The sequence below is a fragment of the Zophobas morio genome, unplaced genomic scaffold (genome assembly GCF_036711695.1).
Source record: "Zophobas morio isolate AGI-343-1 ecotype UQ-CSIRO unplaced genomic scaffold, CSIRO_AGI_Zmor_V1 ptg000030l, whole genome shotgun sequence".
Taxonomy (NCBI): Eukaryota; Metazoa; Arthropoda; class Insecta; order Coleoptera; family Tenebrionidae; genus Zophobas; species Zophobas morio.
In genome coordinates, this window is record NW_026972135.1 from 15,433,276 (window position 1) to 15,456,282 (window position 23,007).

General features: G+C 34.9%; 3 protein-coding genes across 3 annotated transcripts; all 3 read left to right on the forward strand.

The window, feature by feature from the left end:
* The first annotated feature begins 523 nt into the window (after positions 1–523).
* LOC135138654 (acyl-CoA Delta-9 desaturase-like) lies at positions 524–1,741 on the forward strand. Its single transcript, XM_064068632.1, has 4 exons — positions 524–527; positions 608–1,121; positions 1,176–1,361; positions 1,411–1,741. The coding sequence occupies exons 1-4, from the start codon at positions 524–526 to the stop codon at positions 1,739–1,741; spliced, it is 1,035 nt and encodes a 344-aa protein (XP_063924702.1).
* Positions 1,742–9,516: 7,775 nt separating this feature from the next.
* Positions 9,517–10,567, forward strand: LOC135138655 (acyl-CoA Delta-9 desaturase-like). Its single transcript, XM_064068633.1, has 3 exons — positions 9,517–9,947; positions 10,002–10,187; positions 10,237–10,567. Exons 1-3 carry the CDS (start codon positions 9,517–9,519, stop codon positions 10,565–10,567), a joined length of 948 nt encoding a protein of 315 aa, XP_063924703.1.
* An 8,119-nt stretch (positions 10,568–18,686) lies between these two features.
* On the forward strand, positions 18,687–19,890 carry LOC135138657 (acyl-CoA Delta-9 desaturase-like). The gene is made up of 4 exons (XM_064068634.1): positions 18,687–18,690; positions 18,769–19,270; positions 19,325–19,510; positions 19,560–19,890. Exons 1-4 carry the CDS (start codon positions 18,687–18,689, stop codon positions 19,888–19,890), a joined length of 1,023 nt encoding a protein of 340 aa, XP_063924704.1.
* The last annotated feature ends 3,117 nt before the right edge of the window (positions 19,891–23,007 follow it).

The following is a 23,007-nucleotide window of genomic DNA, read 5'->3' on the forward strand; positions in this document are numbered from 1 at the left end:
GTCATCTTTTTTCACAACAATCAGCCACTTGTTTAAAAGTTCTCGATCTTTCGGAAACCTAAAATCAGATATAATAAATATTGATCACATAGTATTGCAATAACCAATTGTTATTAATTATAAATACCTACGTATTCGATTTTAATAAGATAATGAAGAAAACTTACTGATGAAAAGATACACCTTCTGAACGAAATCGTTGATAATTTTTACAGTGAGAAACTGTACAAGACATGTTTGTTGTCAATAATAATGTCCTTTAACACTAACAAGCACGTTCACACGTACACTAACGGTAAAACAAATTAAGTAATAATTTTAACTCCAAATTACAACTGGTTCAACAACGTCGTAACCTCATAGGTAAACAAAACTTTAAGGTTAACTGATAAAATGGCGGCCCCCATAGTGTACCTATGCGCAGAAGTCGAAGCTCATTCTCCTTCTCCATATCTCTGCATTTTGGTGATGCCACTAGTTAACTAGGAAGTTTCGGTTCTCTTTAGTAACTGTTCCATATACTATGAGTAAGTAATCGACAGCTCTTTCTGATCTAAATTAAAACCTACCCTCCAAGATTTCCTTTGTATATATTTTTTTGGTTTAGGTCCTAACCAAACGAATTGCCCAACATCTTTGGCTGACAGTCCACAAAAACTGCGACCCACAGTGTACAAGCATGAGCTTGTATGGAAAAAAATATTTTTTTTTGCATATGTCCATCTAGCGGCTCTTGTTGGAATATATTTTCTAACACAAATGTCATGGAAGACGTGGATATGGTCCATTTTACTTGTGTTAATGTCAAGCCATGGTACTGCCGTTGGTGCTCACAGACTTTGGGCACATCGCACCTTTAAGGCTAAATTACCTCTGGAAATTGTCTTAGCTGTGGATCAAACATTGACTTTCCAAACAGACATATATGACTGGGTCAGAGATCACCGTTTACACCATAAACATTCTGATACAGATTATGATCCTCATAATGCAAGTAGAGGATTTTTCTACAGCCATATTGGTTGGCTTATGTGTAAGAAATCTCCTCAGCTTATTCAAAAAGGCAAAGAAATAGATCTAAGTGATCTACTGCAAAATCGTGTGGTTATGTTTCAAAGAAAGTAAGTTACTGTCCTACCATTTCATTCAAATTTCCACTATTTTGTTTTACTTAGATACTACTGGTACATAGCACCATTTATAGCTTTTGTTATACCCGCTGCTGTACCATGGTATTTTTGGAACGAAGCTTTTGTTATTTCATGGCATGTCTGCAGTATGCTACGGTACGTTTACACTTTACACGCTACGTGTTTGGTAAATAGTGCTGCTCATAAATGGGGTACTAAACCGTTTGACAGGTACAGTAATTATTAGTGCTACTATCCAAAATTTTTACCCCACTTTTAGGAATATTCGCCCTGTGGAGACCATGTTTGTTGCACACCTTAGTTTCGGGGAAGGGTTTCATAACTACCATCATACGTTCCCATGGGATTACAAGGCTGCAGAACTAGGCAACTATTATGGGAATCTAAATACAGCTTTTATAGACTTAATGGCTAAAATTGGGTGGGCGTATGATTTAAAATGGGCGTCTCCAGATATGGTTATGAAGAGAGTGCTAAGAACAGGAGATGGCAGTTGGAACAAGAGTAGCATTTGGGGTTGGGGAGATAAAGATATGGATGAAGAAGACGTAAAAATGGTCCAGGATAATTGGAAGACAATCGCTAAATGATTATATCAATATATACTTAGATGATAGTCGTGGGATATGCGGAGTACCTAAGAAAAAATATCGCTGTAATTTTTGTTTGATATCATAAAATATAAATGTGTTTTTGGGAGTTATCTGAATGTTACTTTTATTTAAAAAAAATATATTTAAGCCCCAAACAGACTTTTTTGGCTATATATCTCATACTTGCAGGTTTTATGTCCTGTTACAGGTTACATGGACGAGTATATTATAAATGTTTAATTATATTTTTGCTTGCAGAAACATCTGCAACACTGCAAAGTAGATATTGCAATTTCGGAAAAAAATAATATTTATTGCGTCATAGAAGTTCTTAGGTTTCTTTGGATGCTACAATGGAAGAAGCTGCTTTTTCTGATTCTCCTTTTGAGCCACGAGTAGCAGACGCTTTAACAAGAGATATGGAAGAACTACAAAAACAGTCTGTCGGTGGACATAAAACGTCAAGTCTCAGAGAGATTAGCTATGACACACTTTTACTGGCACAAGTACATAGTATCCAACAACTAAAGTTTATTAAGTACAGAACAATATCAAATTTACAACCAAATCGTACATAGTGTCAAGAATGGTACTGGTCAAATATTTTTTTGGATGCTGCTAGAGGCATCGGTAAAACATTTTTTTTTAAATTGTTATTGGCTAGAGTACAGAAAAATCGCGGGATAGCCTTGGCAGTTGCTACTTCTGGTATCGCAGCCACGTTGCTGGATGGCGGTAAAACAGAACTGTGCACCATTTCAAAACAGGGCAATACTTATAGTATGTGATGAATGCACTGTGGCCCATAAAGAAGGCCTAGAAACTCTCAGCAAAACTCTCAGGCCCGCTTTTACCAACCAGGGATAAACCAAGGATAACTCTATTCCTTGGATAAACGTCGGATAGCGATTTTACAATCATAGGATAACTACAGAATAGATAAAATTAGGGATAAACAACGGTATTTCTTAACCCCCGCTGTGGACATGGGATAAGAATTTATCCAAGAAATAGTAATTAATAATAACACTATCCCACATCATTTTGATAACTGATTCGAAACTATTGACTCTATTTTTTCTTTTAGAAGGTGTAGATCCACATTATTCTCTCGTTTCTTCAGTTTTATCAAAATGAACAACATAACCTCCAAAAAGTTAACCTACGATGGTTGCATGTACATAAATTGCTTTTTTCACGAATATAAATTTATAATATTCCTAATCACTCTAATCACCATAATAAAAAACCGAGACATACTCTGAAAAAGTCGTATTACAATCGCTAACGCACATTATTTATTATTAACCCATTAGCCCTTGCCCCGTCACCAAACCCTAGCTGTCGATTGCCGCTGCAAAGATGATAGAATGAGAAACTTCTACATTGTAGAGGAAAATTGTGAGAGTAATGTTGTCACAAAGCAGATCCAAAAATTCATCAGAGAAAAATTGCTTTGGTAATGTTATTGTAAAGAAGATCCAGGAGGAGATGAACATTGTGGGCATAATTCACATTCACGCATGAATCTCATCACCGAGAAAAATGGGAATAAAATTGTAATTTTGATTACTAACGTTAATGTTAGTGTCAATGTCCCTTTGGATGTCCCATTCGTCCTACCAGGCACCTGATCTCTTCATTACTACCGGAATCAAAAACTTCCACCTGTTCTCCCCATATTTATTAAAATTTCTGTAAACTTTTGGAAAACACACTTCTGTTGTGTCAATATTTTTGACATTTTATGTATCATTTTGTTACCAACATCACAACAAAATTAGGTAAACCGAGGGATAACTAACGATCAGATAAAAAGTATTGTAAAAGCAGTACCGATTTATCCAAGGGTTAAATGACGGGATATATTTATACCTTGGATAACTATTCCCATGTTTATCCACGATTTGTAAAAGCGGGCCTTGAGATATGAGAGAGAATAGTGGTTCGACGGGCGACGTTACAGTTCTCTTGGCTGGAGACTTTAGGCAAACTTTACCCGTCGTACCAAGGGAACATGAAGTGAAGTCATGTTTAAAATCATCGTATTTGTGTTTCCCCAGTCGGAATTTACCAGACCATGGAACTTCCAATGCCGTTGTTCAGCGTCTCCAAGAAAATGGAAGATTTTTCGCACTGGAGTCGTCAAAGAACCAACCAAACACTAAATTAATGGGGAACTCGAAGTTTTAAACGTTGTAGCAGAAAATCCAGACATGCGAAGATTGCGTAGGGAGTAGGGCTCAGCCAACATGATGTCGTCTTTTTCACGTGAATAAATGGTCATCAATTACGTCATAGTGACCAAAGATTTCACGTGATATTGACGTACCAATGATGGTCAGGTCAGGTCAGGTCAGGTCAGGTCAGGTCAGGTCAGGTCAGGTCAGGTCAGGTCAGGTCAATTAACTTCAATAAACAAATAAAAAAATATATGTCAATTAAACAAATTAATGATAAACTACTTTTAAGAACACAAACAAATCTACATACAGGTAATTACGAGTCAAATTACTATAAACAAAAAAAAGGATAATATACAATATATAATCAAAAATAAACGTTGCAATAAAATATGCTATTTAAAGAAAAATCAGTTTTAAAAACACAAAGAAATCTATTTAGTTACAAAGAATATTAAAAGAAAACTATAATAAACTATAAATCAGTCTTAAAAACACAAACAAATCTATTTACAAAAAATATATAAAAAAAAAACTAGAATAAAGGGAAAAGACAGTTGAATCGTATTGTCGAAGTTACTTGCTTTGAAAATACACTTACTCGTAAAACTTTCTAATTCACGACGACTTGACTGTCCCCAACACACAAAAAAATACCGTTAAGAATTAATTCTGTTTTAACAATCATATTAATAACCTAACTTTTTTAAGTTTGCCTTAATTTATTGCACTGAAAAGAAAAACCCATTAGAGTGCATGGATTAATGGAAATGCAATAATTTTTTCGTCTATGGGCAATAATAGCCAAATTATTAAATTTAAGGGATTACAGCTTAAAGCAGAAGACAAATTCTGCATTTTAAAAATGCTAAATTTACTTGAATCTAACGGATAATCGTAAAATGGTTGCATTGACAAAAACGTATAGCCTATCAGGAAAATCTCGTTGTCAATACTTTTTACAATGAAGCGAAATGTGCCATGTATAGTAAGTTATCAAAAATATCGTAGTATTACAGGCATCTACCTGTATATAATATCCAATATTATGTGTTGCATTTCCGGAAGCGGCCACTGACCCTTTTGGGTATCTTTACCTGATTTTGTAAATAGCATTGTAATTTTAGTACTTCTGTAACCGTCCTATATTAAACATCAAAACCGAACGCTGTCCATTATTTCAATTATAACAAACAAAGGTCCTTCGAGCAATATCAAGGTACAATTCGGAAGACCATACATGGTCGTATCAACCGGTTTACAAAAAACGTTGGTACTACGATTCGGATTGTACGAAACATTGGCACTTCAAGCCGGAACAATGGTCCCTCGAGCCGGAACAATTATGTTATATGTATATATGAATTCATTGTATTTTTTTAACTTACAAAGAAATCTGCTTATTCTAATAGGCAAAGATAATCTTGTAATTCGTCAAAATTTGTTTAGGTGTGGTCTTGGCGGCATAACTTCTATTTTTGTTTTCTTTTTCAGTTGTCAGATTTGATGACGTTTCCATGTTGGAGATTTTTTCACTCGTTTCCTTTAGCATTTCTTTCGTTTCGCACATGTGTTTTGTATTTGTTTCAAATCTAGAATAAAACTATGTTCATTAGCATTAGTACATAAATAATTGCGGTAATATACCTTTTTTTTTATGGCGCCTCATTTTCAAAAACAATCACCGTAAGTTCTTCATAATCAGTGGGAGTATCTTCAGTGATTAATGGTGGTCTTTCTTAAAAAAACTGCTTTTGTTATCTACGTACTGTTATCAAAAATAACAGAAACATGTAAAAATTAAAATGATTACTTTATTAGATATTAACTTACCTAGTGTAAATAAGTATAACCCACACTGTACAGAAATTTTCACAAAACTGCGTTAAAAATGAAGTGAGCAACGGATACACGAGAAAGTTTCGGCAGTTGAGAACCAACTGGAAATATTGGGATGCTTCACTGTGAAGTGCAATAAACATAAATACCGAAAAAAGGGAAAGTCCGAATGCACGCCTCAAACATCTGATGTATTGTATGGTAAATACGGAAGTTGAGCATTATTTTTTCATTAGATGAAATAAATTTAATAAAACTAAATATTAAATCACTCTAATTTTTTTGGTAACCATCATCACTTTATAAACGTCTTTATAAAATCCAAATTCGACGAAGGAATTCTTCAAAACCTTGTCCCGTTTTAGGGACAATGGACAAAGAATTTTTATGACTTTGTTTGTGTCGTGGGGTCTTTTCACTATTATACGCTCAACCCCGGATGTTCTATTTATAATTTGCCAAGCAGGTACTTACAAAATAACACTTCCAGAGTATAAACAAGTTTTCAGAAATAATTATTTTATTAGAAATTATTAGATGAAAAAACTTGTCTTTGGTGTATTTCTAATAAAGCCGTTGTTTTTTTTTTTGCTCTAAAGATAATTAAGCATTTTGAAGGCCACTTTTTAAAGAATACGACGATCCACATCTAATTGATCATATATTTTATATAGGTTCATAGGTTTTGAATTATCTTATACTTTTAATGAATCATGTGGTTATTTTTCATGTAAGCTTCTTTAAATTTATAATTGTTTTTAGACTTCTAACTCCTTTCTTTTCGTATTATAGAACACGTATACGACGCGCGTCGGAATAGGACGAGCTCGAACTCGGCGACAGTGTCGGTGTTGGTGTCGAGGTCACCGAGACCGGTCTGAACTGAGTCTGAACATTGCCATGTAACGCCGGGCTCTAGAAAGAGAGAAAGAAATAAACTATCAAACAGTATATATATGAAACGCCTCAGATAATGGTGCTCTGTCTCAGTGCAGAAGTTGCTTGACGTATTATTCTTGCATCCAGGTGTATTCCGCTGAGGCGTTTAGTGTAGGTAGGTGTTGACGTGTAGCGCCTCCTGTTCGCAACGGTAGTAACTAGCAAGCGAGGTTGGCCCTAGTGGAATGGGAGAGCGAGGAGTAGTGTGGGCGTGATCGAAAGGGCCCTATGGTCCATGTTACAACTATTTAATAAAATGTGTTAGTCTCACTGTTCCAACGACCAAATTAGGTAGAAAAATTGATGCCGTTTTCACCCGCTTTATTGCTCATTTAAGAACTGATATTTATATCACTCATTTTAGTCACCATAGACCATAAAACTGTATTAAATGATAGGGATAAAAACACCGAAGGTGATAAAGCTATGATTGAACAGTAATTTGTATTTCAAATCGAATAAGTTATAAATACTGCTCTAGCATTTGTAAATATTTACTTGTTACTTTAGTTGGTAAAGTATATTTTATAATAAACAACAATTGACAATATGTACATGGATATTTACTTTAATTAACCCAATCCTCATCATTAATCACATTTTGTCAAAAAATACCAATGCAACATATTTCAGGTTTTTATTATTTTTTAAGAGAAAATTAATGACTCCGCCGCTTATACGTGTTTAATTTATATAAATTGACAACGCAGGATTAAAACTTCAACCGTGCGTCCCTGGGTGGACGCACTCTTTTTATCTCATAATTTTTCTTTTCTCTTATAATTATCTCACTTCTTATAACTTCCTTATATTTATGTAATGTAAATTGTAGGTTATTTTTGTGAGAGGTTAAAAGTAAGAATAGATAAGCTAAATTTCCCCTGCGAGAGGTACTCTATATCTGATATAAGGACATTTATTATTATTATTATACTGCTACATAATTCATAGAACTAATAAAATTTCGAACAAACAAACAAAAATAAACTCTTAAAAAATTTTAAAAGATAAATATACAGAACCAACAAATTAACGGTACCATTCTTATCTAATTTAGTCCTAACCTTCAAATGTAGTTTTACACATGTAGCATTATTATATTATTGAACAGCAGCCAATAGTTAAATTACACATGCTTACTGTAAAATATTTCCAAATTGAAGATTTTGGTTTAGTCATATTAAAAACAAGTTGTTAATACAAAGTACTTAATTAAATTGAAACTGAGAAATATTCAGGACAATTAATTCGTAACTTCAATTACGCAAACTAAATTTAACTGTTTTTAATTTATAATAAAAACACTTATCGGTACCTTCAGTTCACCAAAACCGTACAATATCTTACATTCAAAGTCTCACTCTTCACGTGTATGCAAAACTACATCAAATCAACAAAACTAACACACCTGTGTATTCTGAGTTTTGATGTATTTAGTTTCTTTCGCAAAAAAAAAGCTGAACATAAATTGCGACAGAGACTTCCACCGAAAATATGAAATTTTGATTTTTGGTGAAAATGTCGCTTTCCCATCACTGCATTTGACAGCTTCTCCTCGTTGTGTTGTCCATAATAAGTATGATTATTACCACTGTACAACAGACACCACAGTTATCCTGAATGCACAGTCGTAAAATATGTGACATTTTGTAACATATTGTCGATAATACTGGCAAAGGCGTACCAAATACTGTTTTGCAAATCCTCCCTTGTAGCGGGAGCTCCCACATGGAGTTATGTCTGGAGATTTTGCTAGTCACGCTACTAGGACCACATCTTCCCATCCATTTGCGATTAAGTTCTCAATCTAAGTAATTTCTAACAATTCAAGCAAAATGTGGTGGAGCACCATCTTTTTTATCACCCTGTATACCTAGAAATTATTTTTTAAAACGAATTGTGCGTAGCAGACGACCACAAGACCAACTTAGTTGTTCAAAGCCTACTTGGGAACGGTTCTTATTTATCGACCCTATCTATAACTGCAAAGACCAAAAAAATTGCACAAAATTTTGAAAATGAGACAACAACAAAATTTTCTTTTAATGCAGGTGATTTTTGGCAAACGTATTAAGCTTTTAGAAAGTCGCAACGGCAATACTGTTTACAATATTAATGCCCTGGACGTCGTTTGTATCAAAAGATAAACTTTTCAACAATGATCTGATCCCACTTATTAATCATAATGTGGTAACATCATTATTCATTATATTTATGTTTTAGCGGTAATTTAGTTTTCTTTCAAAGATGTTTTGACTTGTTTTACTTGCCGTGCATTGAATGTAATCTTTTTTAAGTTACATTTTCTATTGGTTGACACAGAGCGGCGATTCAGTTTCTAAACCACTCAAAATGGGACGCAATAGTTTTACCAATAAATACTAATTTAGTGAAGTCTTGGTTTTTGTCTTTACTTGCTTTTCAAAATGACATTGAAAAAAATTTTAAATTCTAAATAATGAGTATTGCAAGGACACGCACCATGTATAAAAGATAAAGTTACGCTACTTACGCTTTTTACGCTTTACACACACACGTTAAATAATCTAGTAAAACACTACCAAAAAACTATATTTTTAACGAGTTGCCATTCCTCACAAATATATTCAACTTGAATGTGTGGTAGAACTCACGAGGTATAATACATCATGAGTAAGTAATCGACAGCTTTTTCTGTTCTAAATTAGCACCTACCTTCAAGATCTCTTTTGTAATTTTTTTTCGTTTAGGTCCTAACCAAACGAATTGCACAACTTCTATAGCTGACACTCCACCAAAAGTGCAACCCACAACGTACAAGCATGAACTTGTATGGAAAAAATATTTTTCTTTGCGTATGTCCATCTAGCAGGTTTTGTTGGAATATATTTTCTAACACAAATGTCATGGAAGACTTGGATATGGTCCAGTTTCCTTATATTATTGTCAACCCATGGTACTGCCGTTGGTGCTCACAGACTTTGGACACATCGTACCTATAAGGCTAAATTACCTCTGGAAATTCTCTTAGTTTTGGATCAAACATTGACTTTCCAAAAAGATGTGTATGACTGGGTCAGAGATCATCGTTTACATCACAAACATTCTGATACAGATTATGATCCTCATAATGCAACTAGAGGGTTTTTCTACAGCCATATTGGTTGGCTTATGTGTAAGAAATCTCCTCGGGTTATTCAAAAAGGCAAAGAAATAGATCTAAGTGATCTACTGCAAAATCGTGTGGTTATGTTTCAAAGAAAGTAAGTTACTGTCCTACCAGTTCATTCAAATCTTCACTATTTTGTTTTACTTAGATACTACTGGTACGTAGCACCATTTATTGCCTTTGTTATACCAGCTACTGTACCATGGTATTTTTGGAACGAATGTTTTATTATTTCATGGCATGTCTGCAGTATGCTACGATTTGTACTGACTTTAAACGGTACGTGTTTAGTAAATAGTGCTGCCCATATATGGGGTACTAAACCATATGACAGGTACAGTAATTACTAGTGATACTATCCCGAATTTTTACCCCACTTTTAGGAATATTCGCCCTGTGGAGACCATGTTTGTTGCACACTTTAGTTTCGGGGAAGGATTTCATAACTACCATCATACGTTCCCTTGGGATTACAAGGCTGCAGAACTAGGCAACTATTATGGGAATCTAAATACAGCTTTTATTGACTTAATGGCTAAAATTGGGTGGGCGTATGATTTAAAATGGGCGTCCCCAGATATGGTTATCAAGAGAGCGCTAAGAACGGGAGACGGCAGTTGGCAGAAGAGTAGCATTTGGGGTTGGGGAGATAAAGATATGGATCAAGAAGACGTAAAAATGGTCCAGGATAATTTGAAGACAATCGCTAAATGATTGTTTCAATATATACTTAGGATAATTTTGGGATATGGGGAGCAGCTAAGAAAAAATATCGCTGTAATTTTTGTTTGATATCATAAAACATAAATGTGTATTTGGAAGTTATCTGAATGTTATTCATACTTGCAGGGTTCATGGCCCGTTACAGCTTACTACATGTATATTATAAATGTTTAATTATATTTTTGCTTGCAGAAAGATCTGCAACATTGCAAAGTAGATATTGCAATTTCGGAAAAAATTAATATTTATGGCGTCATAGAAGTTCTTTGCTTTCTTTGAATACTACAATCGAAGAAGCTGCTTTTTCTGATTCTCCTTTTAAGCCACGAGACCTGTTCTCAATTTTGTTGATACTTTGCCAAGTAACAGACGCTTTAATTAGGTATATGGAAGAAATACAAAAATAGTCTGTCGGAGGATATAAAACGTCAAGTTCATTCAGAGTGTCAAGAGAGTGTCCAGATTATGAATGAAATGTACAACAAGTGTCTGATTTCCATTGAAGACACGGTGCTTTCTTTAGGAGGACAATGTTTAGAGTATTATGGTTTGCCTCAGCCTGTAAGACGTGAAGAAGTCATACAAAACAGAGAGTTTAGCTGTGACACACAACGAAAGATTGTTAATTACAGAACAATATCAAATCTAGAGCCAAGTTTTACATAGTATCGAGAATGGCACTGGTCAAATATGTATTTTTTGGGTGCTCCTGGAGGCACAGGTAAAACATTTCTTTTAAAATTATTATTGGCTAGAGTAAGGAGTCTTGGCAGTTGCTTCTTCTGGTATCGCAGCCACGTTGCTGGTTGGCGGTAAAACAGCACATTCTGCTTTTAAATTGCCCTTAAATCTGATGCGTGTAGAAACACCTCTATGCAACATTTCAAAGCAGAGCAATATGGTGCAAGTCTTGAAAGAAACAAAACTTATATTATGGGATGAATGCACTATGGTCCATAAAGGGGGCGTAGAAGCTCTCAGCAAAAGTCTGATAAATCATTTAATTACAAAACTTTTTTTCCTAATTTAAGTAAGGTTCGTTGGGATGACATTTTCTATATCCGCTCCATCGAGCAAAAAGTTCAGTTTTTGACCAACAATATAATACTCTTGTTCAACTGTCATACTCCTGTTCGCACAATTTGAGTTAGCAAGACTAAAACACCTTGGATAACTGACGTCATAAAATTATTGTTTCGTATAACCAGATATAATTGTTGCACTGAGAATGATCACTTTCCTGCAACTTGGAAACAGTTCTGATGCAGCTATTGCCCAAAACTAGTGCTCCAAAATCTTATAGCGATTTGCAGTCCGTCAGTATTTTACCTTGTATTTCTAAGTTTTTGGAAAAAAAATGTCTTCATGTTTTTCGATTCAAAAGAAAAGAAATAAAATTTTCCCTTCCTAAAGCTCCTGCAATTACATTCACGACCCTTCGACCACATTGGTGACCCCGACGTGATAGAAGTATTTTGAAAGCAAGATTTTGCAATATCAAATAGAAGAAATTACTTCTCCAATTGAACTTTCCCAATCGTCTGAAACTGCCGAGAGCCAACAGGTAAACGCCACAGTGGGATCACTACCTCCATTCTAGAACCACAAATCGGAATTATGGTTCGCCATTATCGAGGCAAAATTTGATTTGGCAAACGTCACCGCTGAGAAGACAAAATATAACCATACTCTTGGTGCTCTTCCTCCCGAAATTGCTGGCGAGGTAGCAGACATGATTACAGCCTTGAAGCCGGAGGAGCAGCAGCTGTACAGTAAATTAAGTACGTCTTGCACGGCTCACGTTGTGAGAGACTCAAAAAGTGCAACAACTATTTTCAGGACTGGAGCTTGGTTCTAGAAAGCCGTCACAACTGTATCGGCAAATGATAACCCTCGCGAGAGAAGGTTCAAACAAGTCCGTGAACGAACAAGTATTACGGGAGCTTTTTATGCAACAAATGCCACAATAGTTATTTTTGTTACAAGTACCTAAAACATAATTTTTTGGGACGAATTTTGGTGTTTCCGGACGAGCCGAAGGCGAGTCCGGAATAGCAAATGAGTCCCAAAAAACGTTTTAGGTACGTGTTACAAACAATATTTTTTTGTTCAAGCTCCCAAAACACCTTAAAAACCATTTATAAAAACGACTAATTTTGACAAACGAAGCAAATATTTATTGAAAAGTGAGCTAGTGGGCTGCCACCATAGTAACTACAATGTTTTGTAAACACGAAAAAACCTGACATTTTTCTGCACAAAATGCAGAATCCCGCACATATTACGGAAAAAGCAAAGGAAATCGTACTGGATTTACTTCCAGCGAACTCTCGGCAAATGTACGAAAAGGAATGTCAAATATTCCTACGATGGAAAGAAGAAAAAAAATTGTAGTAGTAGATGAAGATGTAATGTTAATTATCTTCATGAAAAGGTAAGTGCCGCCTTTATGTTCAATATTTATAAGCCTTACACATGATTATCGTGATAATTTCCTTATTTTGTTACAGTCACAAGAAGTAAAACCATCTACTCTCTGGTCAAAATATACAGTGATTAAAGCTGTTTTGTCTGTCAAAGAAAATATTGAAATAAACAAGTTTTCCAGAGTCATTGCGTTTTTAAAGAGAAATTCAGTAGGATACGAGCCCACGAAGTCAAAAGTTTTGACACGTCAAGAAATTGACACATTATGACAAATGCAGACGATATGAAATATTTATTAATAAAGGTAGGTAAGTTTAAAAAATATTCTATGTATCAGATAGATTTATTTTTCATTTTGTAGGTTGCCTTTCTTTTGGTGTGTGTGGTGCATGTAGGCGTGAGGAGCTACATTCACTAAAAATTCAAGATATTGTCCAAAAGGACGAAGAATGTCTAATTATAACAATTCCTGATACTAAGAGCAACATTAAGAGAGTCTTTCCAGTGATAGCTAAAGGCAAAGCTGTCAATGGCCTGGAATTATACCAGAAGTTTTTACGATTACGGCCCGAGACAGTTCAACACGATTATTTTTTCATTTGTTATCGTAATGGAAAATGCACTGTCCAACGTGTAGGAATTCTTTTGCGAAAATGCCCTCGGTTGTTGCTAAATTTCTTAACCTGCCCAATCCCAAGGAATATACAGGGTATTGCTTCCGACGAAGTTCTGCATCTCTGGCGGCTGATAGTGATGTTGATTTAATCTCCCTGAAACGGCTAGGAGGATGGAAGTAATTTTTTTGCAATATATTTATTGTTTCCTTCTAATTAGTAACAAACTTTAGGTTGTCTTCTGTCGCAGAATCATATATAGAAGAATCTGTTGAAAGGAAGAAGAAGATATGGAGACAGTTATTGGGAGAAAAGCAAAACGAACCATTGACTAACATACTATTAGTTACTACTGAAGCTGCTTCCACGACATCAAGAGACATCAACCTGATACCTTCAAGCTCCTCAGGTATTTCGTTTGGACACAACAGTTTTCAGGGAGCTGAAAACTGTTCATTCCATTTTCATTTTGAGAAATAAATATTGTATTGTTGTATCTACTCCTTTAGAATAAATGTGGTTATTTAATTATTGTTTTTATAGTTTTTACTATTCAGTCCCAAAAAGTTGCCATGGCAACTTTTTCGTACTAGTACGAAAAAGACTCATTTTACGGACACTTTTGAATCCCTAAAATAACCATTTTTGGGAGCGTGTACAAAAAAATATTAAACCAGTCCTAATATCGCTTGGTGACATTAATTTAGGCAAGCTCGCGGAAGTAGCTGACAAAATTTTGCAAGCAGCACCGACGACAGCTGTTTCAAATTCACCACTCGTGTAGACGATGCACCTACAGACGCTGCGAACAGTCCATTCAGCATCTTGGTTAAGAAAATGGACGAGTTAATTCGGTTGCAACGAGAACTTACCAGTGATTAGAGCAGACGCCGTCATGAGAACCGCAAGTATAACCACTACAAACAAACGCGTAGTGCTAGTCGGTCAATCACCAAAGGAGACCAAAACGTCAATGTTTGTTGGTATCATGTCAAATTCGGTAACAATGCTCGAAAATGTCACGGCCTAGATTATCAGGTAGGGTAATTTCTGCGCCGCCCATCGGTTGTACATAAGCGGCAAAACCTCCAAGGTGCCGTACCTAATAGACACTGGACAGACTTTTCCATTTTACCCGAACATTGTGCATATTTACCACGATTCGCGTTACAAGCGGCTAGTGGTTCAAACATTAAACTTGTTGGTGAAAAGACAATCAATGTGAATTTAGGTTTAAGGCGTAGTTTTCGGGGGACCTTCGTAGTAGCCAATGTTACAAACGCTATTTTAGGCGCTGATTTTCTTGGACATTATAAACTCTTAGTAGATGTTAGTGGCAAAAAGCTTATAGGCACATTAACTGCAGTTTCAGTATCATGTTCCGCAAAGGAGTCCAACGAAATTGGTATATATGCGCTGTTCCAGAACACCGAAAAAGTATATCAGGACCTCCTGCGTAAATTTCCCGAAGTTATCCGCACCCTCAAGATTTTTCGAGAGCCGAAGCATACTATTCTTCACCATATTCAGACGAAAGGCCCACCAGTTTCTCACAGAGCTCGAAGACTTCCTCCTGAGAAGCTGAAAATCGCTAAAAAAAAATTTGACGAGGTGCTAAAACTGGGGATAATACCACCGTCGTCACCCCCGTGGGCAAGTCCTCTACACCTTGTGCCCAAACAAGATAACAGTTGGAGGCCATGTGGAGATTTTCGATCATTGAACGCGGTAACGATACCGGATAAGTATTGAAAGTTTTTTCATCTCCTGATCTTGTTAAAGCTTATCACCAGATACCAGTTGCGGCGGCAGATCCACCAAAAACAGCTGTAATTACACCATTTGGTCTCTTCGAATTTCTGCGAACACCATTTGGCCTGGGGAATGCTGCACAATCTTTTCAACGCTTCATCAATCAAGTCTTGCACGGTTTAGACTTTACTTATGCCCACTTAGACGACATCCTAATAGCATCCTCGACTCCTGGAGAACATCTCCAGCATCTAGAGATGGTGTTAAGACGACTTAGTCAACACGATCTAGTCATTAACCCGAAGAAATGTGTTTTTGGCGTAGACACTCTTAAATTCTTAGGTGTTCAAGTTTCGTCAGATGGCATCAAACCTCTAGCAGAAAAAGTTCAGGCTGTACAAGACATGGAATTTCCAAAACCGTACAACATCTTACATTCAAAACCTCACTCCTCACGTGTATGCAAAACTACATCAAAACAACAAAACTAACATACGTAATCTTAATTTTAAAGTAATTAGTATCTTTCGCAAAAAAAGAAACATAAATTGCTACCGAAAATTTTGGTGAAATATGAAATTTTGACTTTTATTGAAAATTTAGATTTCCCATCACTGCATTTGACTGCTTTTTTCTCATTTTATTCAAAGTAAGTAATAAGTATGATTATTACCTATACTGTTCAACAGAGCATCCACAGTTTTCCTGAATGCACACTTGCAAAATATATAACAGCATTTTATAACATATAGCCGTTAATGCTGGCAAAAGCGCACCGAATTCTGCTTTGCAAATCCTCCCTTGTAGTGGGTGCTCTCACGTAAACTCTTGATTTCTCGTAATCCCACAGAAAATAATCACATGGAATTAAGTCTGGAGATCTTGCTGGTCACGCTATTGGACCACATCATCTCATCCCAGAGCCGGATCTATAGGGATGCTTGTGATGCTGGAGCATCAGGCCCCCGAAGGTAAGCGGCTTAAATGTAAAAAAAAAAAATTGTTTCTAATTTGGTTCTTAAAAAAATACAAATTCGTCTTCAGCTGACCGTTTGCAAATATGGTCACTTCCGCCCTTTCCGCTAATTTATGGCAGCCACCTACATCTGGGATACCATAAAGAGTGCAGATGGGTACAGTGTTTTACAAAACGTTTTGTTTCCACTCCCTCATTCTTTTCTGTTCGTTCAGTAAGTTTAAAAGTATACTGCTCTGCGAATATTACAGTGTATTAAAAATTAAAAATTCCATAATTCAGTTTTCGTCGAATTATATATTATCATTTTTGGAATCAACAGTGTTTAAGGTATTTAGGTAATTATTTTCGTTTTGTTAAATATTAATAATACAACTTATTCATTAGGTATTTGATTAAATAAAATGTCTGAGCGCAAATATCTCAGCGGAAGCCAAAAGAGGAAACTTAACCTTCAACATGAACAGGAACTAGCAAAATGTCGAAAAGTCACAAGTTTTTTTACACCTCAACTTTCTACTTCCACTTCAAATAACTCAACTGGTGAAAATGAAGTTATTTTGAAAAGTGTGAAAAATTCTGCTGGAACTTCTTACAACAACTACGCTACCATCGTCGCGGATATAGTCGATGAAAACGTGATTGAAGATGAGGCTAAACAAATCGTAAGTGATATATTTAACGATAAATTTAAAGATATTGCATTATGGTCGAATTTTATCAATGAAAATTTTATCGGAAGTTGCCTATCAAAAGAAAGCTCGTTTTTTCAAAATAAAAGGTTAGATAATATTTACTCTGAGTCTATCAGGAATTATAAGGGACAGAGCAGACAATTTACAAACAAATATTTTCTGAAACGTTTAAAAAATGGGCAACAATTAACGAGATCTTGGTTATCCTATTCGAAAAACAAAGGATGTGTTTTCTGTTTCGTGTGCAAATTATTCTCCAGAACACAAACATCTTTAATGAGTGGTTATTCAGATTGGGCAAACATAGTTCGTACTTTGGACAGTCACGAAGAATCTTAGGATCACAAAAAGGCGCTGTTAGCCTGGTTATCCCGCAAAGAAAACAAAAACGTTGTTGACAAGCATCTTCAGGAAAAAATAAAAAATGACTGTGAATATTATTACAATTTCCTGATGCGAGTTGTGGCAGGTATTAAATTTTTAAATGAAAGAGGATTGTCATTTAGAGGACATGATGAAAAATGGGATTCATCACATAAGGAAATTTTATGGGACTAATGGAACTTATTGCAGAATTTGATCCTATTTTGAAACAACATATAGTGAAATGCCAAACCGAACAACTAGTTGAAAGTTACTTGTCTAAAACGGTTTATGAAGAGATAATCGACATAATGGCAACTCAAGTAAGAAAAAAAATTATTGAGGACATAAACGATGCAGATACAAAATATTATTCAATTATTGTGGATTCTACTCCAGATTTATCACATACGGACCAACTGGCAATTATTTTGAGATACACTTCCCAAAGAAAAGTTTTTGAAAGATTTTTATCATTTATACCAATTGACAGTCACACAGGAAAGAATTTATTCAATACAATACATTTATTTTTAGAAGAAAATGGTCTTTCAATAAAACATTGTCGAGGGCAGTCTTATGACAATGCTACGAATATGAGCGGAAAATATAATGAACTTCAAGTACGTGTTAAGGACATTAACAAGTTCGCGGATTATGTACCATGTGCAGCTCACTCTTTAAATTTGGTAGGAGTCGAAGCTGCAAGTGTCGTACCCGATGTAACCAGCTACTTTGGGGTTGTACAACAACTGTACGTGTTTTTTTCGGCTTCACCTCACTGGTGGAATTTGTTAAATCGCCATACAAGACTGCCACTTTCAGTTAAAGGTTTGAGTCAAACTAGATGGTCTAGTTGATACGACGGTGTTCACGCGTTAAAAACAAGTTATAGCTTAATTGTAAATACATATATTAGAAACTATTATTAATGATAATTTAGAAAAAAATGACTGCAAGATGGAAGAGAAAAAAATATTAGGTAAGCTATACCACGCAAAATGAGACGCAATAGTTTCACCAATAAACACTAATTTAGTAAAGTGTTGGTTTTGTCTTTACTTGCTTTGCAAAATGACATTGAAAAAAATTTTCAATTCTAATTAATGTCTTGCAAGGACACGCACCATGTATAAAAGATAAAGTTACGCTACTTACACTTTTCATGCTTTACACATACACGTTAAATAATCTACCGATAAACTATATTTTTAACGAGTTGCCATTCCCCACAAATATAGTCAACTTGAATGTGTGGTAGAACTCACGAGGTATAATACATCATGAGTAAGTAATCGACAGCTTTTTCTGTTCTAAATTAGCACCTACCTTCAAGATCTCTTTTGTAATTTTTTTTTCGTTTAGGTCCTAACCAAACGTCTATAGCTGACACTCCACCAAAAGTGCAACCCACAACGTACAAGCATGAACTTGTATGGAAAAAAATATTTTTCTTTGCTTATGCCCATCTAGCGGGTCTTGTTGGGATATATTTTCTAACACAAATGTCATGGAAGACTTGGATATGGTCCATTTTCCTTATATTATTGTCAAGCCATGGTACTGCCGTTGGTGCTCACAGACTTTGGGCACATCGTACCTATAAGGCTAAATTACCTCTGGAACTTCTCTTAGTTTTGGATCAAACATTGACTTTCCAAAAAGACGTGTATGACTGGGTCAGAGATCATCGTTTACATCACAAACATTCTGATACAGATTATGATCCTCATAATGCAACTAGAGGGTTTTTCTACAGCCATATTGGTTGGCTTATGTGTAAGAAATCTCCTCAGGTTATTCAAAAAGGCAAAGAAATAGATCTAAGTGATCTACTGGAAAATCGTGTGGTTATGTTTCAAAGAAAGTAAGTTACTGTCCTACCAGTTCATTCAAATCTCCACTATTTTGTTTTACTTAGATACTACTGGTACGTAGCACCATTTATAGCCTTTGTTATACCAGCTACTGTACCATGGTATTTTTGGAACGAATGTTTTATTATTTCATGGCATGTCTGCAGTATGCTACGGTTTGTACTCACTTTACACGGTACGTGTTTAGTAAATAGTGCTGCTCATATATGGGGTACTAAACCGTATGACAGGTACAGTAGTTATTAGTGATACTATCCAGAATTTTTACCCCACTTTTAGGAACATTCGCCCTGTGGAGACCATGTTTGTTGCACACTTTAGTTTCGGGGAAGGATTTCATAACTACCATCATACGTTCCCTTGGGATTACAAGGCTGCAGAACTAGGCAACTATTATGGGAATCTAAATACAGCTTTTATTGACTTAATGGCTAGAATTGGGTGGGCGTATGATTTAAAATGGGCATCCCCAGATATGGTTATCAAGAGAGCGCTAAGAACGGGAGATGGCAGTTGGCACAAGAGTAACATTTGGGGTTGGGGAGATAAAGATATGGATGAAGAAGACGTAAAAATGGTCCAAGAGAATTGGAAGGCAATCGCTAAATGATTATATTATAGTCAATTATTGTTTATACTTAGGGTAACTGGGAGATATGGGGGGCAGAAAAAATATCGCCATAATTTTTGTTTGATAACATAAAAACATAAATGTGTTTTTGGAAGTTATCTGAATATTATTTTTATTTAATAAAGTATATTTAGCTCATATTTTTAAATTGAATAAAAAAAATCTCCAATTTAAAAATAGATGTTTTTGGCCATATATCCCATACTTGTAAGTTTTATGTAACATTGCGATCTCCACAAACGACAGACAGGCAGACCAACGGGAACGGGAGATCAATGGTTTTTATTCTAGAGGTCCTGATACGTCCAGAAAATATGAAACTAGCCATTCGTTGGATGGACCCAATTTCAATACTTCGTTAGCTCGGAAAATATAAATAGTTAATACCAGTCACAATGTAAGAAAAATAAAGTGCTCAATATATGTACGTAAGTATGAAATATGTCTTCTAATTTTCATCACTTTTAATTAGACTATGTAAAATCATAAAATAAATGTGTATCTCAAAAAAAAAAAACAGACGTGTAAAATTTATTTGTCCTAAAACTTGCTTAAAGCGCCTATTTTCTATTTTCGAGCCTAAATTCCCTTTTTATCGCCTACTCTAGGACCTATTTTGGCTTTGTTCTAGCCGAAAATTCGCTCTTTACTTGAGGCCTCCGAAAAGAAAATCGGGATCTTATTAATCATTACATATTTGACAACTATTTGGATCTCATGAGCTGGACGTCACGTGATCTATGACGTATATCTCTTATTTGCTCTACTCAATTGACTAAAACGTATTAATCCCATGAAACACCATTCTAATTGATTGTTAGGCCCCTCAAGTAAAAACTTTTGAAAATTTGGCATCTCCAGTCTAATAAACGGGATAAAAACGCCACAGGAATATAATCCATGTTTCATCGTCAAGGCACTTTTCCGCACCTACATCAATCATCAGTCAAATAAGCTCTCTCAGTTCCAGTATAAAGAATCGGAACGGTTCAGTAATATCAGTCATAAAGAAATATCTAATTTTTCAACAAGCTGTTCAATAATAATTCAATTTAAATTTAGTAAAATAAATAATAACAAAAATGTACAAATTATTTTACTGTGTATGCACGACACAAACATTGTTTGGCCTATAAACTAAGCACCTCATAACAGCGTTAAATTTAAAAATAAAATAAAAATAGTGAAGCCGATAAAGCCAAAGGCCGCATAATAACTAATAATAATAATAATAATGATGATAATATATATTTAGAAGCGATAAACACTTGGCGCATTATCAATAAGTGATTAAAAAGACAGTTGACTCAAGACTGTGGAATTTCATACGAACTAGAAATAGAACAATATTGTTTGTTTCTATGGAACTATGCAATTAAAAAAAAGTGAGGAGGTTAACGTTTGTATTGTTATATTTATGTATTATATATAATATTCGGGGCATAACCAAATCCAATTTTTAATCTTAATTATTGTTTCCATCTTGGCGGGTCCTGCAAAGTGAAGCTGAACATTTCGGAAAATTGAACATTGAACGAAAATAGAATTCTAGACGTATTTCTGAAGAATTTAGACTTGAAAGGTAAATGGAGCTTTTAAGAACAAATTTCTTTATCTCTCAAAACACACTATATAATTGAGTTCACAACGATCAAACTGTACCACGTGAAAGCTAGTTATACATATATATCATAAATACAGGGTGTTTTTGAAATACATGTACAAAAAATTTTGTAGTGAGTTAATGAGATTTTCTGGACGAATCCTAGCAATTTCGTTACGTATACGTTCCTGTAAGTCTTCAGTGTGACTCGGTCTATTGACATAAACGCGATTCTTCAATTAGTCCCACAAAAAAAAGTCAAGCGGTGTCAAATCCGGTGAACTAGCAGCCAACTCAAAAGTGCCCCTTCGGCCCATAACAACCTCGGATGTCTTAAAATCTTCGCTCAACGAACTCGGATTTCAACTTGACTGCGGCTGTAATTAAAGCGATAATATTTCCAGGTTTGTTAATTGCTATAAAACAAAAGCAGTGTAAGTTTATTTAGCAATCAGATTTATATTGTTGTCAACAATTGCCGTTTTAATAGAGTGACTTGAAACATCCACTCAAGTCTATAACAGGTTAGTAAAATGAATCATTCACCGCCTTTTTCATTCTAACACGTTTTTTCTTGACCCTTTGGACCCATACAACAAATATCTAAAATTGTGTCTTCATCAAATTTTTCAAAGTGCAAAAAGTAATTGTTAAAGCAATGCGTTACTTTTTAAAACTAATGAGTAAGTGTAATGAATTCCTTTAAAAAAAAGTAATTTGTAATTGTAATGAATTACCATTGTTACTGAATAATGAGTATTTGTAATGCATTATTTTTTAAAAGTAATTGTTCCAATCACTGACAGTGGTTAACGCGATCAAAACCGTTAATAAAATCAACGTATCTATTGTCTTCATACAAATTTCTTTCTGTGGACCTGCCCATTATAAAATCATGATGTTCCGGCATAATATAATCGGATGCATGAACATAAATTACCCTGGACAAGATTGACTCAAACAGCTTGGCAAAATTTGGCAGTACAACAGGACTATACCACTAGTTTACAAGGTTTTATATCCAAAGACAAAAATAGTTGAATCTAAAGGATTTGGGTTCGGGAAATTCAAATCTGAAAGCAGAAAAAATCCATCACGTCAGGTTTTTGAGATATTTATATAAACATACCCCGGATTTTTTTTCTTTTATACAACTCTTATAACTTTTTTATTATTAAATATATATGAACATATAGTTCTTTAAGCAAATTTGTATCATTTTAAAAGACCATTTAGGTAAATAAATAACATGAGTGTCAATTTTTCAAGCTACTAGATTGTCATCAATGTGTTATTTAAAATTTTTCAAGTATTGATTTTAGAATAATTGGTTGCTTTTGACTTATCTACGGGAAGTGATAATAAAAATGCGAGGTTGACCTCACAAAGATCTTTTAAAATGATACAAATTAGCTCAAAGAAATACAGGTTTATCTATAAGAATAAAGTTACAGGGGTTGTATCAAATAAAAGCAACACCCAGTATATATTAT

Excerpts from the sequence above, each read along its gene's own strand:
- LOC135138655 (XM_064068633.1), top strand. The coding sequence starts at position 9,517 with ATGGAAAAAATATTTTTCTTTGCGTATGTCCATCTAGCAGGTTTTGTT. Across the intron at positions 9,948-10,001 it reads GTGGTTATGTTTCAAAGAAA|ATACTACTGGTACGTAGCAC; the intron begins GTAAGTTACTGT and ends TGTTTTACTTAG. Across the intron at positions 10,188-10,236 it reads GGTACTAAACCATATGACAG|GAATATTCGCCCTGTGGAGA; the intron begins GTACAGTAATTA and ends CCCCACTTTTAG.
- LOC135138657 (XM_064068634.1), top strand. Across the intron at positions 19,271-19,324 it reads GTGGTTATGTTTCAAAGAAA|ATACTACTGGTACGTAGCAC; the intron begins GTAAGTTACTGT and ends TGTTTTACTTAG. Across the intron at positions 19,511-19,559 it reads GGTACTAAACCGTATGACAG|GAACATTCGCCCTGTGGAGA; the intron begins GTACAGTAGTTA and ends CCCCACTTTTAG.
- LOC135138654 (XM_064068632.1), top strand. Across the intron at positions 1,122-1,175 it reads GTGGTTATGTTTCAAAGAAA|ATACTACTGGTACATAGCAC; the intron begins GTAAGTTACTGT and ends TGTTTTACTTAG. Across the intron at positions 1,362-1,410 it reads GGTACTAAACCGTTTGACAG|GAATATTCGCCCTGTGGAGA; the intron begins GTACAGTAATTA and ends CCCCACTTTTAG.